This window comes from Oxyura jamaicensis, chromosome 10, assembly GCF_011077185.1.
Source record: "Oxyura jamaicensis isolate SHBP4307 breed ruddy duck chromosome 10, BPBGC_Ojam_1.0, whole genome shotgun sequence".
NCBI classification, from domain to species: Eukaryota; Metazoa; Chordata; class Aves; order Anseriformes; family Anatidae; genus Oxyura; species Oxyura jamaicensis.
This window is the reverse complement of record NC_048902.1, coordinates 12925871-12938458: the sequence shown is the minus strand read 5'-3', so window position 1 is coordinate 12938458 and position 12588 is coordinate 12925871. Positions and strand designations below refer to the sequence as shown.

The window sequence follows — 12588 nt, the reverse complement described above, 5'->3', positions numbered from 1 at the left end:
TGCTGCCTATTATCTTCTAACCTGGGCAACACCACATGTTTCTACATGCACGAGCACCATTTGTGCAGACAGCAATGAGCTCCTTCTTCCCCCAGGTAACAGTCATTCCCTCTGAGGTCAGGTAGACCCAAAGCATACTTTTCTGGGGGAAAATTTGTCTTGATGATGTGCATGAACTGTACTTTGAAACATGCAAAAAAACATCAGCTGGACTGTTAAACCTCAGCACAGTATATAGCATTTAAGGATGTACTTAACTTTAGGCCACTGATTTCCAAGGGGCTCAGAAGACTGTAGTTAAGTGCCTGTGTAAATGCCTTGAAGGGTGCCTATTTATTCCTGATGGCAGGACTGTTTTATCTGTGGGTCTGCACTGTGCTGCTAAAAGTCCCTATCCCGACAGGAGTTCACTTGCATCAGTGGGCTATTCTGCACTTGTCTACAAATTCATAGTCACAGGAAGGGAAAGAGGGTCTTTCTGGAAACAAATCTGTAGAAATTCTCCTCCCACCATAATTAATGTTTGAAAATGCCAATAATTACCCAATGTTTTCTTCAACACATTGGCCATAAAACCACCCAGTTACACCACTGCAGTCCTGGGGATGAAACTTTGCTCTGATTCCCACTCTCCCCACTGGATCCCAGCAAGCAAGCTAAAATAGAAACAGCCATCAGGGCAGGAAATTAAATGGAGGCCAATAAACACTCCGGCAGGAGCCAGGGGAGAGCTGTACTTCATGGAATAAGTGGCTGTGCTAACTACTTCAGTGGTATCTTCTTTTAGTAATCCAGCCATACTGCACAGTTTTACCATGGAGGGCATTATCTGGCCATAAATTACTCATGGTTAAGGTGAGATTATGGACTATTAAGAAGGCTTTAATCAAATCAAAAATTAAATCCATTGGAAAAATGCTTTTGGAAGAAGCAGCTCTTTTTCTATCCAAACATTTCAGCACTGGGCTTGTGTATGAAAACACACACAGGAAACTAAGTCAGAGCTGACCGAGAGATGAGATATGGGAAAAATAATTAATCAAACGGAGGGTGACAAGCACATTAGGGAACAGGTCCCTGGATGATAACTATGTTGTTCTGTGGCCTTTCAGGGATGAGTTAGGACAACACCAGGCTTGCTGGCTCTCCCCCTGCCAGTGCACATTCCTTTATCTGCCTCACTCCTCTCTGGACGTCCTGGGGGAGGTGTTCTCCTGTGATGTTTCTTCCCATGCACGGAGGTGGACTTTGCCCCAGCTCTAGTCTGGTCACCTCAGGTTTTCATACCCCATTCCTTGTGGAGCAGTATGCCAGCTGGCAAGATAAATAGCCACACCACGTGGCTAGTGTTTCTCTAAGGAAACCATTTCCGTCATCTAAATGTCGCAGCGGCATTCTTTACATGTCTTTCCAATGGTACTGCTGTGTGAGAGAAAACTAATTGGCTTTGGTGGCTGTGTGCAGTTCTGACATCTCTGTGATTGAAAGACTTCCTCCACACGTTGGAAAACTTCTGAAAAGAGGTCACTCTCCTGACATATTCTCCTATCCCATAAAACTTTACAATTGCAAGGCTGGGACAGCTCACATGTCCAGGAAGGGACAGTTCAGTGTAGTACATAGTTACTCCACCTAAATAAAGAAGCCTCAATTTTGCAAAAGCTGTTATCTAACTAAATGGGCAAAGTTAGCTGTAAATTTCAGTTAGGTAATTTAATGGAATACACAACCTTGCAGGTCATTTTAGCTGTGCTTAATTTACTGTGGTGACTTGTGTCCAGAGATTTGAGTATTTACAGTGGAGCATGGATGATGCATAATAGATGTGGGTGCAGGTGTAAGCTTGTAACATATTTGGCAAGCGGTGTTCTTTCTTATGTGAAAACATATTTGTAATCATTTCAACACAAGTCCTGGGATTTGATTTGAAATCGGTGCTCCTTGCCTTGAGATGAGGCACATAGATGACAGATGAATCCCAGTCCTGTTTACAAAAGTAATTCTGGTGCTTGGGAATCTAGGTCTTCCAATGACACCATAAAGAACAGGCTTTGTATCCAGTTTAATATCCTCTTTTGCCCCCTCACCATTGCTCTTTCATCAGAAGCATCTCTAGGAACACACTGGCACCTAGCTAAGCTTTGCCAGAAAGGTTTTTTACGTCAAAGGTGGCTGATGGGTGAGGGCTGATGGAACAATTAAGGAGAGAGCCAGGAGAGCCAGCACTTCACCTGACCTGAAATTCATTTTCCATATCCTAGACATAAGCAATAACAACCGACTTGGTTGGACACAGCATGTTTGAGGATTGTTGTCTCCCAGCCAGTCCTAGCCTTAGGCTTCAAACTCACATATTTACATATATGCTCCTGAAACTGTTTTTTTCAGATCTTCTAGTGGGTTGATGGCTGTTGTTCTGTCCTACACAATGGAGTCCTGATGTTAACATCATTCAAACCAGAAACAGAACAGCTTTGATTAACACCAGCTGATTTGTCTCAGGGTCAAGTAGAGCTTCTGTCAACAACTTGGAAAAAAGGATCAGGTCAAACTTAAAACAAGCCAGCCTGTCTGGAAAACAACTTGCCACCTCTCTGATAGCCTGAAAAAATATTTTTTCAGCTCAGCTGCATTTTTCAGATGCATTTTATATAGCTGTTCATGTAACTCCATATGAAGATGAATGAGCCCAGATGTGATCTGAGTATCTAACATCCTTCGCTCATCTCCTCACCCGATGTTTTTTCCGGCCTCATGCTAGATAGTCTCTGATTTTGCAGACAGACAAAAGAATGGAACTAACATTTCCTAGGTGATGACAAATTCTAGTTAAATTTAAACATTGGAGTTATTGTTTATGCTGTCAGCTCTTAAGAGCAGGAAGTGATCTTGCTTTTGCCTTTGCTTCTACACTTTGAGTTCAAGAGGGTACTGGGGTGCTATTACTGTAAAGTCTCTTCTCATTATGTAATGGCTGAAGGATGAAACCTGAACACAGACCTTTGTTTTCTTTATGCAGGTGAAGGATGTTGTGGGTTATGATGCACTGGGCCATTGTTTCTTTACGGAAGATGGACCAGAAGAGCGCAACACGTTTGATCACTGCCTTGGACTGCTTGTTAAACCTAGCACTCTGCTCCCCTCTGACCGGGACAGCAGGATGTGCAAGCTGATCACGGAGGGAGCTTACCCAGGGTACATTCCCAAACCCAGGCAGGACTGTAGGTGAGTGGGAGCCTCCTCTTCTTCTGTCTGTTCTTTGCAGAACTGAGCCATAAAGGACGGGACTATGTGCATACAATTAGGTAGTCCTCTTTTCAGATCTGGGCTTCATGTCCCAAGGTCTGGGAGAGCAGTCTCCTTGGTTCAACCAGAAGTTGCTGAGTTTAGAATGGGCTATCATATTGAATGATAGCTGACTTTGAAAATACTCCCATTAGTTCTAAAGCCATTATCTGCAGAGCATAGATATTGTTTAATGATACAGCATTAGCATTCATTTGGCAGTTTACTCAAACTGTGAAGTGAAACCAAAATGGTATGATAAAAGCAGTTTAGTACAGAATTAGAACTTGGCAATAAAAGATCAAAGACTGTATATGTCTGCTGGATCTCTAATATTCTGTCTGTGTATGAGCTCATGAAAATGTTTCTATGAAAACTTCTTAAAACTTCTATTTGCCACAAACTCAGTATTAAACTTGAAAAATGCTGAATGCCTTTCATCTCTCTTTTGCAAGATGCTTTCCTCTAAGTGTCCTTTCAGACCTGCCAGCTGAGGTTTAGATGAGGATTATAGAAGCACTTGATACAAGAAGGAATTTTACAAGTTCTTTTTTGCAGTTCTGTTGCCTTGAAGGAAAAAAAAAAAAAAAAAAAAAAAAAGTAAAAAGTAAATAAATAAAAAAAATCAGGTGAAGTATAGAAGAAATACGACCAGCTTGGCCCCACAGTTAAGCATTAGAATTTATTCTTAGAAGAATTAATAGGATCATTGTTGGTAGCAATTTTTAAACATAGGCTAGAGAAATGCCAGTCAAGAATACTGTACTGGTAGTTGACCTTGTCACAAGGCTCAGGTCACTGTGCTCCTGAAAGCCATTCTAGCACTCCTTTCCCTGATTTTCCAGCTGTTTTATTATTATTATTATTATTTATTTATTTATTTATTTTCCCTAAATCAAGATGTGCAACCTAGGAACATGATTCAGTTTGTAATTACTGGCTGCTTAGGCCACCTACTTGTTTTGATGCATATTGGGTAGTTAATTAGCTTTCTTGTTCTTCCTCCCATTCCCCTGACTCTTATGGAGTACTACACTCTTAAAGTACAACCTGTGTGCTTAATAGCTAGGCAAGCAGACAGGGAACATAACAAACAGTCTGGAGCAAATCTGTGGATGTCAAGTTTGCCTTTGAAAGTTTTAAATTGGTGGCGATCATCAAAGCTTGAGAACAATACCCCCATGCAAGAGAATGGAGGTCCTTCCCAGTGAAGTCTTCTCTTGAGACCACAGGGCATTGATGCTGGGAGAGAGGAGAGCTTCTGCCCCTAGCTCAGATTTTTCTCCAGGGCTTTATTTTGCTGTATTTGGATGGGGAAAAAGATCTACACTAGAAGAAAGTGAATTTCTGACCAACAAGAAGTTGATGAGAAGGTCTCTGGAGCTAGACTTCTATCCTCAAAATGAGACAGTGAGAAGCTGATTGATGCCTAGTAACTAAAAATCTTTGAGGGTTTTCATGTATTTAGAAAAATTCTCAACCTGCTGAGACTCTGCCAGTATCACCCATCCTGTCCTCAGAACAAACTGGGGTTTTGGCCAAAGAAACATATTTTTAGCTTTTTACTTTGGCAAGGGAAAGATTTGAAATACATGCAATGCTCTTTTTCACATCTGTGTTTGTTTATAAATTACACTCAATGTCTCCATTCATAAAATAAGAGTTAATCATCCATTGTGCTCATTTTCCACTGATAATTCATTTAATAATCAGAGGAACATATTTTGTGTTGTATTTTGGAAGGTTATTATATGAAAAAGCATTAGGAATAATATGCAGAGGTATAATGAAAAAATCCTACGGTACTTCCATCTGCCACATCTTCCTTTATAAAAGCATTTAGGGGCTGATCAGACAAAACCTTGGTTTTGCACGGGGTTCATCCAGCCTGCTGGTGCATGAGTACACCAGTGTTGTCCCACGCATCAACCCATGCCATCCCCTGGGGCGGCGGCCAAGGCGCCCAGCACAGGGACGAGGGATGAGTCTTTGTCTTAGGCCAGCAAAATCCATTGGAATAAAGCCCCCATGAAGTCCTTCATAAGACAGACATAACGGTTAGGTAGGTTCTTGAATCTCACCCAGAAAATTTAGGGAGCAAGCCACAAGTCTGCTATTTGTAAACACTGGAGGCTTTCCTCCAAAAGTTCATGTGCTCGTTGGTTAATGAATGCTGCATGTCACAGGAGGCACGGTGATGGATTGATCTTCCCTCCTTGATGGGAATCTTTCAATTAAGAGTCTTTTATGTGCATTAGGCAAATGGAGTCCTTTTGTCCCAGAAGAAATGCACAGGGGAGTGGGAGCAAATAAAGTTAATGAATCACAGCAGCTCACAGAAAAATGAGGTGCTGGGGTATAGTTGGAAAGCCTTTAGAGGTAATTCATCGGGTCCCTTGATTAAAAGAACCTCTAATGAACCCGAGGCTTATTAGGAGGCAAAGTGCTTTTCTGTAGCTTGTGCAACAACATATTTACCTTATCATAAAACATGACTGACACCTGACAGCTTCATAGCAGGCTTGGAATTGCAATAGAAATTCCTCATTTAATACTCGGGGGTTTTAAAAGATAAGGCCATGTTCTCTGTCAAACCACAGAGGACAAATGTGGTATGAGAAGGGAAAGAAAAAAACCAGCCCCTTTGCCCTAGGCAGGACCCCTTATCTGGGGCATTATCAGCCATGCCTTTACTGTGGGGAGCTGAGCTGTGATTCTGGCATGTGCTCAAAGTGTCATTTTCATCTCATTCTTTGTTTTCCTCATCTGCAGCGCCGTATCCACCTTCTGGATAGCCAACCCACACAACAACCTTATAAACTGTGCAGCTGCGGGATCTGAAGTGAGTACAGAAGTTTCTGATTTGGTAACAATTCAGAACTTCGAGCCCTGCAAGGCTGAGGCTCTGGTTGGAACAAAACCTGCTTCTGTTACTCAGGCATTTTTGAAACTGCTAGATCGAAACATATATTAATGTGGTTAGTGCTGCCAGTAAAAAATAATGCTTTTCCTTTTGCTGCACACTTCTTGTTTCTCCACACTTGCTGTTTCTAGAGCTGGATGGATTTAACAAAAATTCCCACCCTCTGCACAGTGTGCAGCCTGAATAAATGAAATAAATCTGACTGCATAGTGCCAGTCCTTGTCGATGATTCTGTTGATTGCGGTACAGTAATGTTCCTCTGAAATTTCAATCAGCCCTAATGTTAATTCCACAGGAATTCTTGGTCACAGCAGGAACTCTTATTTTTCTACAAAGAGAAATAAATAAATAAATCCTTAAACAAAGAGATGCGTCTCTTAAGCAAATGCATCTCTGTTTACGAGATGAGTCTTTCTAAACCTTCAAAATCTGATTACCTGGATTCAGGTTCCTAAATACATTTTTAGGCAGATAAATAACATTGACCTGATTTTTAAGACTTGCACATCCACTGATGGGAGGACACCAGTGAATTACAAAGTCTTGCTTATACCTTCTATATAGATCTATATAGAGCTTAGCTTAAAGCACCCTGAAAATGCTGGGCAGGAGTTTGACTGTGAATTTATGTGTGTGTGTGTGTTTGCGTGTGTGTACGTTCAGCTTTCTGCTGAGTGTAGTAGAGAGGTCAATGCTGCTAGCTGTGATTTGTCCTGAAATCTTCTGGCTTGTGTCTTGTGGGTTTACTGATAAATCCTCGGGCTAATGCAGACCAGTGAAGAGGTTCAAGCGAAGGCTCAGCTGCCGGTTCTTTTTCTCAGGAAACAGGCTTTTGGTTTGTGCTGCACCACGTGCCGACGGGGCCCTCGGCGGGCATGTATTCCCCCGGCTACTCGGAGCACATGCCGATGGGGAAATTCTCCAACAACCGCGCACATTCCAACTACCGGGTGAGTCTGCACGCAACTGGAATGCTGCCGTCAAAAAAACACCATTTTCTCGCTCCAGCTCTTTGGGTCTGCAAGCTATTAATGCCTGTGCTTTCTGTTTTACTAAAAGTTCATGCAATCTTGTTTGTGTCTGCAGATAAAGCAGCTCGCATGCTGGCTTGGGAGCACGCAGAGTCAGCCAGCACCCGCTTCAACTTGGCTCTTGGGCATTAGGGCTCTTCGCTCCGCTCAGTTGCAATAGGCTCTGTGCTGCTGCTCTCCTAAAATAGCTCCTCTAGGAGCATCATCTATTGGCAGCTTGTCTAATTATAGACCCCAACTGCCAATGTTAGCAATTAACTGAACAGCTTCTAGAGGGATAAATACAGCCACCGTGTCTGATGGCTTTCTCTCGCGTTTGCCTTATTTACCCCCGTGCTGTGGGGCTGTGCAGTGAGGGATGCTCATCACTGAGGGTCTGGGACTATGGTAGCGTGTTCATGGGTACGGGGGTGCATTCACAAGAGTCACCCGGTTTCTGTTAACCTGCAGCAGTTTGGGGGGTGTACACAAGTCCTGATACTGTATGTTACTAACAGAAACAGTTTTTAGGATCATGCGATAAGCTTTGGCTTAGAATAATTAGAGAAAGAGCCTGGAAATCAAAAGAACCATAGAATAAATATACTGTAATGTCACATTTCCCTTTTCTTTTAGGCTGGAATGATCATCGATAATGGTGTTAAAACCACACCAGCCTCAGCCAAGGACAAAAGACCTATCCTGACACTGATTTCTGGGAGGTAAAGTGTTCTGCACAGCTTGGTTTGTAAAAGCCTTCCATATAGCACTGATTGAGAGCTATGACATTGCTCCCAAGGAAGCTGATAAGAATAATTGTGATGCTTTGGGGGATTCTTATTGAAGAAAGGTCTTTGTTTAGATTTACCACCTAACTTTGTCTTCCCCACTGCCTATCATAAACAACTCCTAGCATGTACATCCTCCTGTTTTGTCCTTGCTTTTCAGCTCTGAGCTGAGCTGGCATGGATATTACACCTGCACTAGGGTGTTCTATTGATTTTTTTGTAGATAGAACCTCTCTATAGATGTATCATATCAGCAGACCTGGTCTGCTGGTCTGGTGGCACCTGGCGGTTCCCACTCTTTCCCCAAAGCAGACCACAGCAGGGAGGCTGAAGTAAGCAAAGGGCTTCTGCAGGCAAAGTGTAATAGTGTAAAGGCTGTGCTTGCACTCTTTTATCTCATTAGAGGTTGGGTCTGGCTCTTAACATAGTTGCCAACCCCAGGGAGAGAAAAGGACTTAAATGCTCTCAAGTTGCACAGTTTTATTCCCTGACACCAGTGCCTCCAGTGGCACTCAACCTACATTTTCCCATGACTGGGTTCCTCAACAGAAGAAACCACTTGGGAAGAGCAACCTGCAGAACATCTCTGCCCAGGAAGGGAGAATGACTCTCAGTTTTTTTCTTGTCCCCTTTCCATCTCTCGGGCGCTGTAGTCACATACTGGGCAAGGATTGCATGGGTGGGATCAGTCCTCTTGAGGGGACCCAGCCAGCGCTGCTGTGCCCTTTGTCCTATGTCTGCATCACCCCAGTGCCCTGCCTTGCAACTGATGCTGAACAAAGTTCCAAAGTGAATATTATTTCCATCATTTTAACGCTAAATCAATTGAAATAATTACATTGAAATTAATTACATAATAAAATTAACTGCTAAAAATAATAAGACCAGTCTTCCCTGCAAATACCTCCAAATTCCCTTGGGAGCTCGATGCTGCTTTTCCAGATAGCTGAACACGTGCCTTGGGAAAGTGCCTGTTGCCAGAGGCACAGTAAGTGATTACAAAAGGCAATTTGTCCCTTGCCATACAAGGGCAGGAATGACCCCTGGAAGCCAAGCAATTTATAATGCAGTCATGTTTGTGCTTGGTGATTACCCACCAGCGTGGGCTGCAGCTCAAAATATTTCTACCGCTTTCTACTTTTCACGTGTCGAGGCTGAAAGCCTGAATAAGTGATTATAGCTGGACCAGCCAAGGCAGCCTTGGAGGTAGGCTGGACAGTTACAAAGCTGGAGAGATTAATCTGCATTCGGTTACGGCATTAAGTAACTGGGCAGAACTCTGTACCCTGTAGCGTTATTCCAGATACACATGGATGTGAATGAAACTGGAATCCATCTTACAATATCTGTATTTAACAATGTCTAGGGAATTCACAAGGGCTGATACTAAATCTCTGAAAGCAAATTCATAGTGATGAAGCTGCCAAAGCAATATTCATTTACTGGAACTCCATCAGCCTGCTGCTCGGTTTTAGATTGATATGATGGCTTATTAAGCAAAGCAAAGCGCTATTGAATATCTGTTAGCGATTTGACAGCTTGGCCTCGCTACCCATTGGCAAGGCATGAATTTTAATCTCTGGACCATCCGCTGCTGGCACTGACTTGAATACTCATCTGTCAGGGTTTCTAAGCCGTGCTGTACTGATGGAAGATGCTCCTTCGGTAGCAATGAGGAGAGCAACCACTCAGAAGTAGGTAAATGCCAGCCAAGCTCAGCAGCACTGCAGTAAACCAGATCCTCACTCAGATACTCTTGTCTGAGCAGTGGCAGACAGGCGGCAGCTGAGGGCAAACTTTGCTGTAGCTTCCACTTATGTTTCTTTCTTTTTTTTCTTTTCTTTTTTTTTTTTTCTTTCCTACATCAGGCCAATATTTCATCATAGTTGAGGGTTTTGGAGCTAATAAATCTCTTATGTGTGTCCTGGGCAATGGGTAGTGGAGGAGCTACTCTCAGCCCCTCTCCAAGATGTTTTAGTTCCTTTCTGCAGTGAGGAAAAAATGCTCATTGTCACAGTATGGCCAAGGGTAGGAGATAAGAATGCTCAAAAGGGGAAACAAAAGGACACTTATCTAAACAGAAATATGCTAAAGAGTAACAGAAAGGGATTAAAAAACATCTCAGCCTTTTGGGAGCAATAATAAACTTTCCATGCCTGCAGCAATATATCAGCAATACAATAATGGCAAGGTGAAAGGAAACTTGGAGCGAGTCTTTACAACTGCCTCGCCTGGACTGGCCGTCCCTTGGCAGTGGGGTCTGGCCACCACAGCTCGCCGAGACACGCTGCTTGGCCGGACTGCTGTCCCAGGGCTGTTCTGAGCTAGCAGAAACCAGATGTCCTGCAGGGCCACAGTCCGAGCGAGGCTGCCTTCCCTCGCCAACGTTTCTTCTCTCCTTCTGGTTACAGATACAGCCCACACAAAGATGCTGATCCTTTGAAGCCCAGGGAACCTGCAATAATCGAGCGCTTTATTGCCTACAAGAATCAGGATCACGGGGCCTGGCTGCGGGGTGGAGATGTGTGGCTGGACAATTGCCAGTGAGTTTTGCCTTATTTCAACTCTCGGAGTTCAGCCTGGTGTTTATGGCGAGCATAGCTGTGGTTCAGACTATTTATATTGCTTTGCACCTTTTCATATGGCCAAGATTGAAATAAAGATGAAACATTAAGTAAACGCAGGCATTGTTTTATGCAAACAAAACCTGTTTTTTGTCTGCACTAAGATCACTTAGATTGTTTTTGTGTGATTCTGACCAGCATGCAAAAATGATAACACGCAAACACACACACACAGGTGTGCACAGATGCAAATAACTGTACCTTCTCACACAAAAAACAAGGTGCTTTGGCAAGAAGTCAGCAAAATCCACCACCTTCCCTGGCTAGGTCTGGTCACAGATCAGCTTTATGTGGTTCAGTGTTATGCTGAATAAGCTAGTACTGATGAAGTAGACATGAAACTATGCATCACAGCAGCAAGGGAATGAAACTGGGCAAACACGTCTTGTGCTCTTTGAAGGCTGTTTCCTGTGCTGGTCAGAACAGATATTTCTTTTGCACTTGAAAACACATGATCTGCTACATTTCCTTCTGCTGAGCCAGGTTCTTGATATCAACCAAGAAGAAAGAGGAGAAAAAGGAAAAAAGCTACTTTACAAGGCATATTGTGATCACCCTGCCACAAATACATGTCTCTCCATTATCTGGTGCGCAGCTGCTGGCAGGGCTGCCTTACCCTGGAGTGACCCATGCCTCCTAAAGCCACCAGAGGCTATAAACTGGCTCTAGCGACCTGTCAGATGGGCAAGAAGGAGATCGGGGCAGAACAGTCGGAAACGTAGCACTGAGTTTGTGCTTCTTGTGAACCAGAAATACCTAGCACGCACCTCGGCTGACAAGTGATGTCTTTGCAGATCACTCGCATGTCACTTTGAGTCTGTGCTGCTGAGTGCCACGTTCGGAGGGTACCAAAATATCACGTGGCAATAAACGGGGCATGCTACCCCGTTCTATGAGCTTCCAGTAGCAATCCTACGGCTGTATCTGAATAAAAGGGAGCGGCTGTCAGACTGTAATCGTCTTTATAGCCACCGTAATTTCCGTTTGCGTTGCTACAATAAGACTTATGTAGTACATTAACAAAACAAATGTTAACGTGGTGTGCGGGGTACGTTTATGGGGCCGCAGAAATAGAGGGCAGGCGATAGCGTGTAATGGGCTGCCACCTAGAGACAGAAGAGGGATAAGGCGGAGCTGGGTTTCAGCTGCTGGCTCTCCACTAAGGGTTTTGATACGCAGGAGAGAACAGTGACACAAGTGTACATTTACTTGTGTAAATGTGTCATCAAGATATTGACTCAAACCGTCATATTAATTGTAGCTTCCCCATAAGCTGGAGGTATTGATCGATAGTTGTGATTTATATCATTTAAAAGCTTTGGAATTTGAGCAAAATTGGAGGACATTGTAATTTTTATTTTTAAAAAGGAAGATCAGATCTCTATCTTCCTGCTAGTGAAAAAGAAGCCAAGCTTCACTGCTTTTATAGCATGTCCCCTAGTAAAGTTATTTCATGGAAACAGTATGTAATACGTGAACACAGGGAAGCACAGAGCTATGGGTAAGACAAAGCATTATTAAATAATAAAAGGTAGTTGGGGTGAGAGATAAACACAATCTGTTTACCTAACAGTGAAAAGAGTGTGATCATTAGATGTAGGGAAAAAGCTTTGACAGGTAAACTACACCCAGCCATCTCAGACTTAACTTTCCTTGGAGCAATTAGGTGCACGGCTGCTGCTTCTTGTGACCCACATATACCTCGAGATGTGCCAAAAAAACTTCCAAAACTGGAAAGGGAACAAGCACACAAAAACCTGAGTTCTCCTACGAGCATCATTCAGTAATTAAGCCCTACTGCCCTCCGCCTCACTGGTTTAGGGATTTCAATCTGACGTGATAAAACAAATGATAAAACCAAACAAAAATCTCTTCTGAAGCATCTCTCTTGTCCCGGCAGGTTTGCAGACAATGGCATTGGGCTGACCTTGGCGAGGTAAGTGTCACGCAGGTTGTGT

General features: G+C 43.2%; 1 protein-coding gene across 5 annotated transcripts in view; it reads left to right on the top strand.

Annotated features, from left to right (window-relative positions):
* The window catches only part of CEMIP (cell migration inducing hyaluronidase 1), a 112203-nt gene that overhangs the window by 84175 nt on the left and 15440 nt on the right, over positions 1-12588 (top strand). For all 5 annotated transcript variants that reach the window (XM_035335580.1, XM_035335578.1, XM_035335581.1 and 2 more), the window contains 6 exons: positions 3020-3225; positions 6058-6127; positions 7030-7158; positions 7855-7940; positions 10418-10549; positions 12531-12566. In XM_035335580.1, the coding sequence (XP_035191471.1) occupies positions 3020-3225; positions 6058-6127; positions 7030-7158; positions 7855-7940; positions 10418-10549; positions 12531-12566 (659 nt within the window). The remainder of the gene's footprint in view (positions 1-3019; positions 3226-6057; positions 6128-7029; positions 7159-7854; positions 7941-10417; positions 10550-12530; positions 12567-12588) is intronic.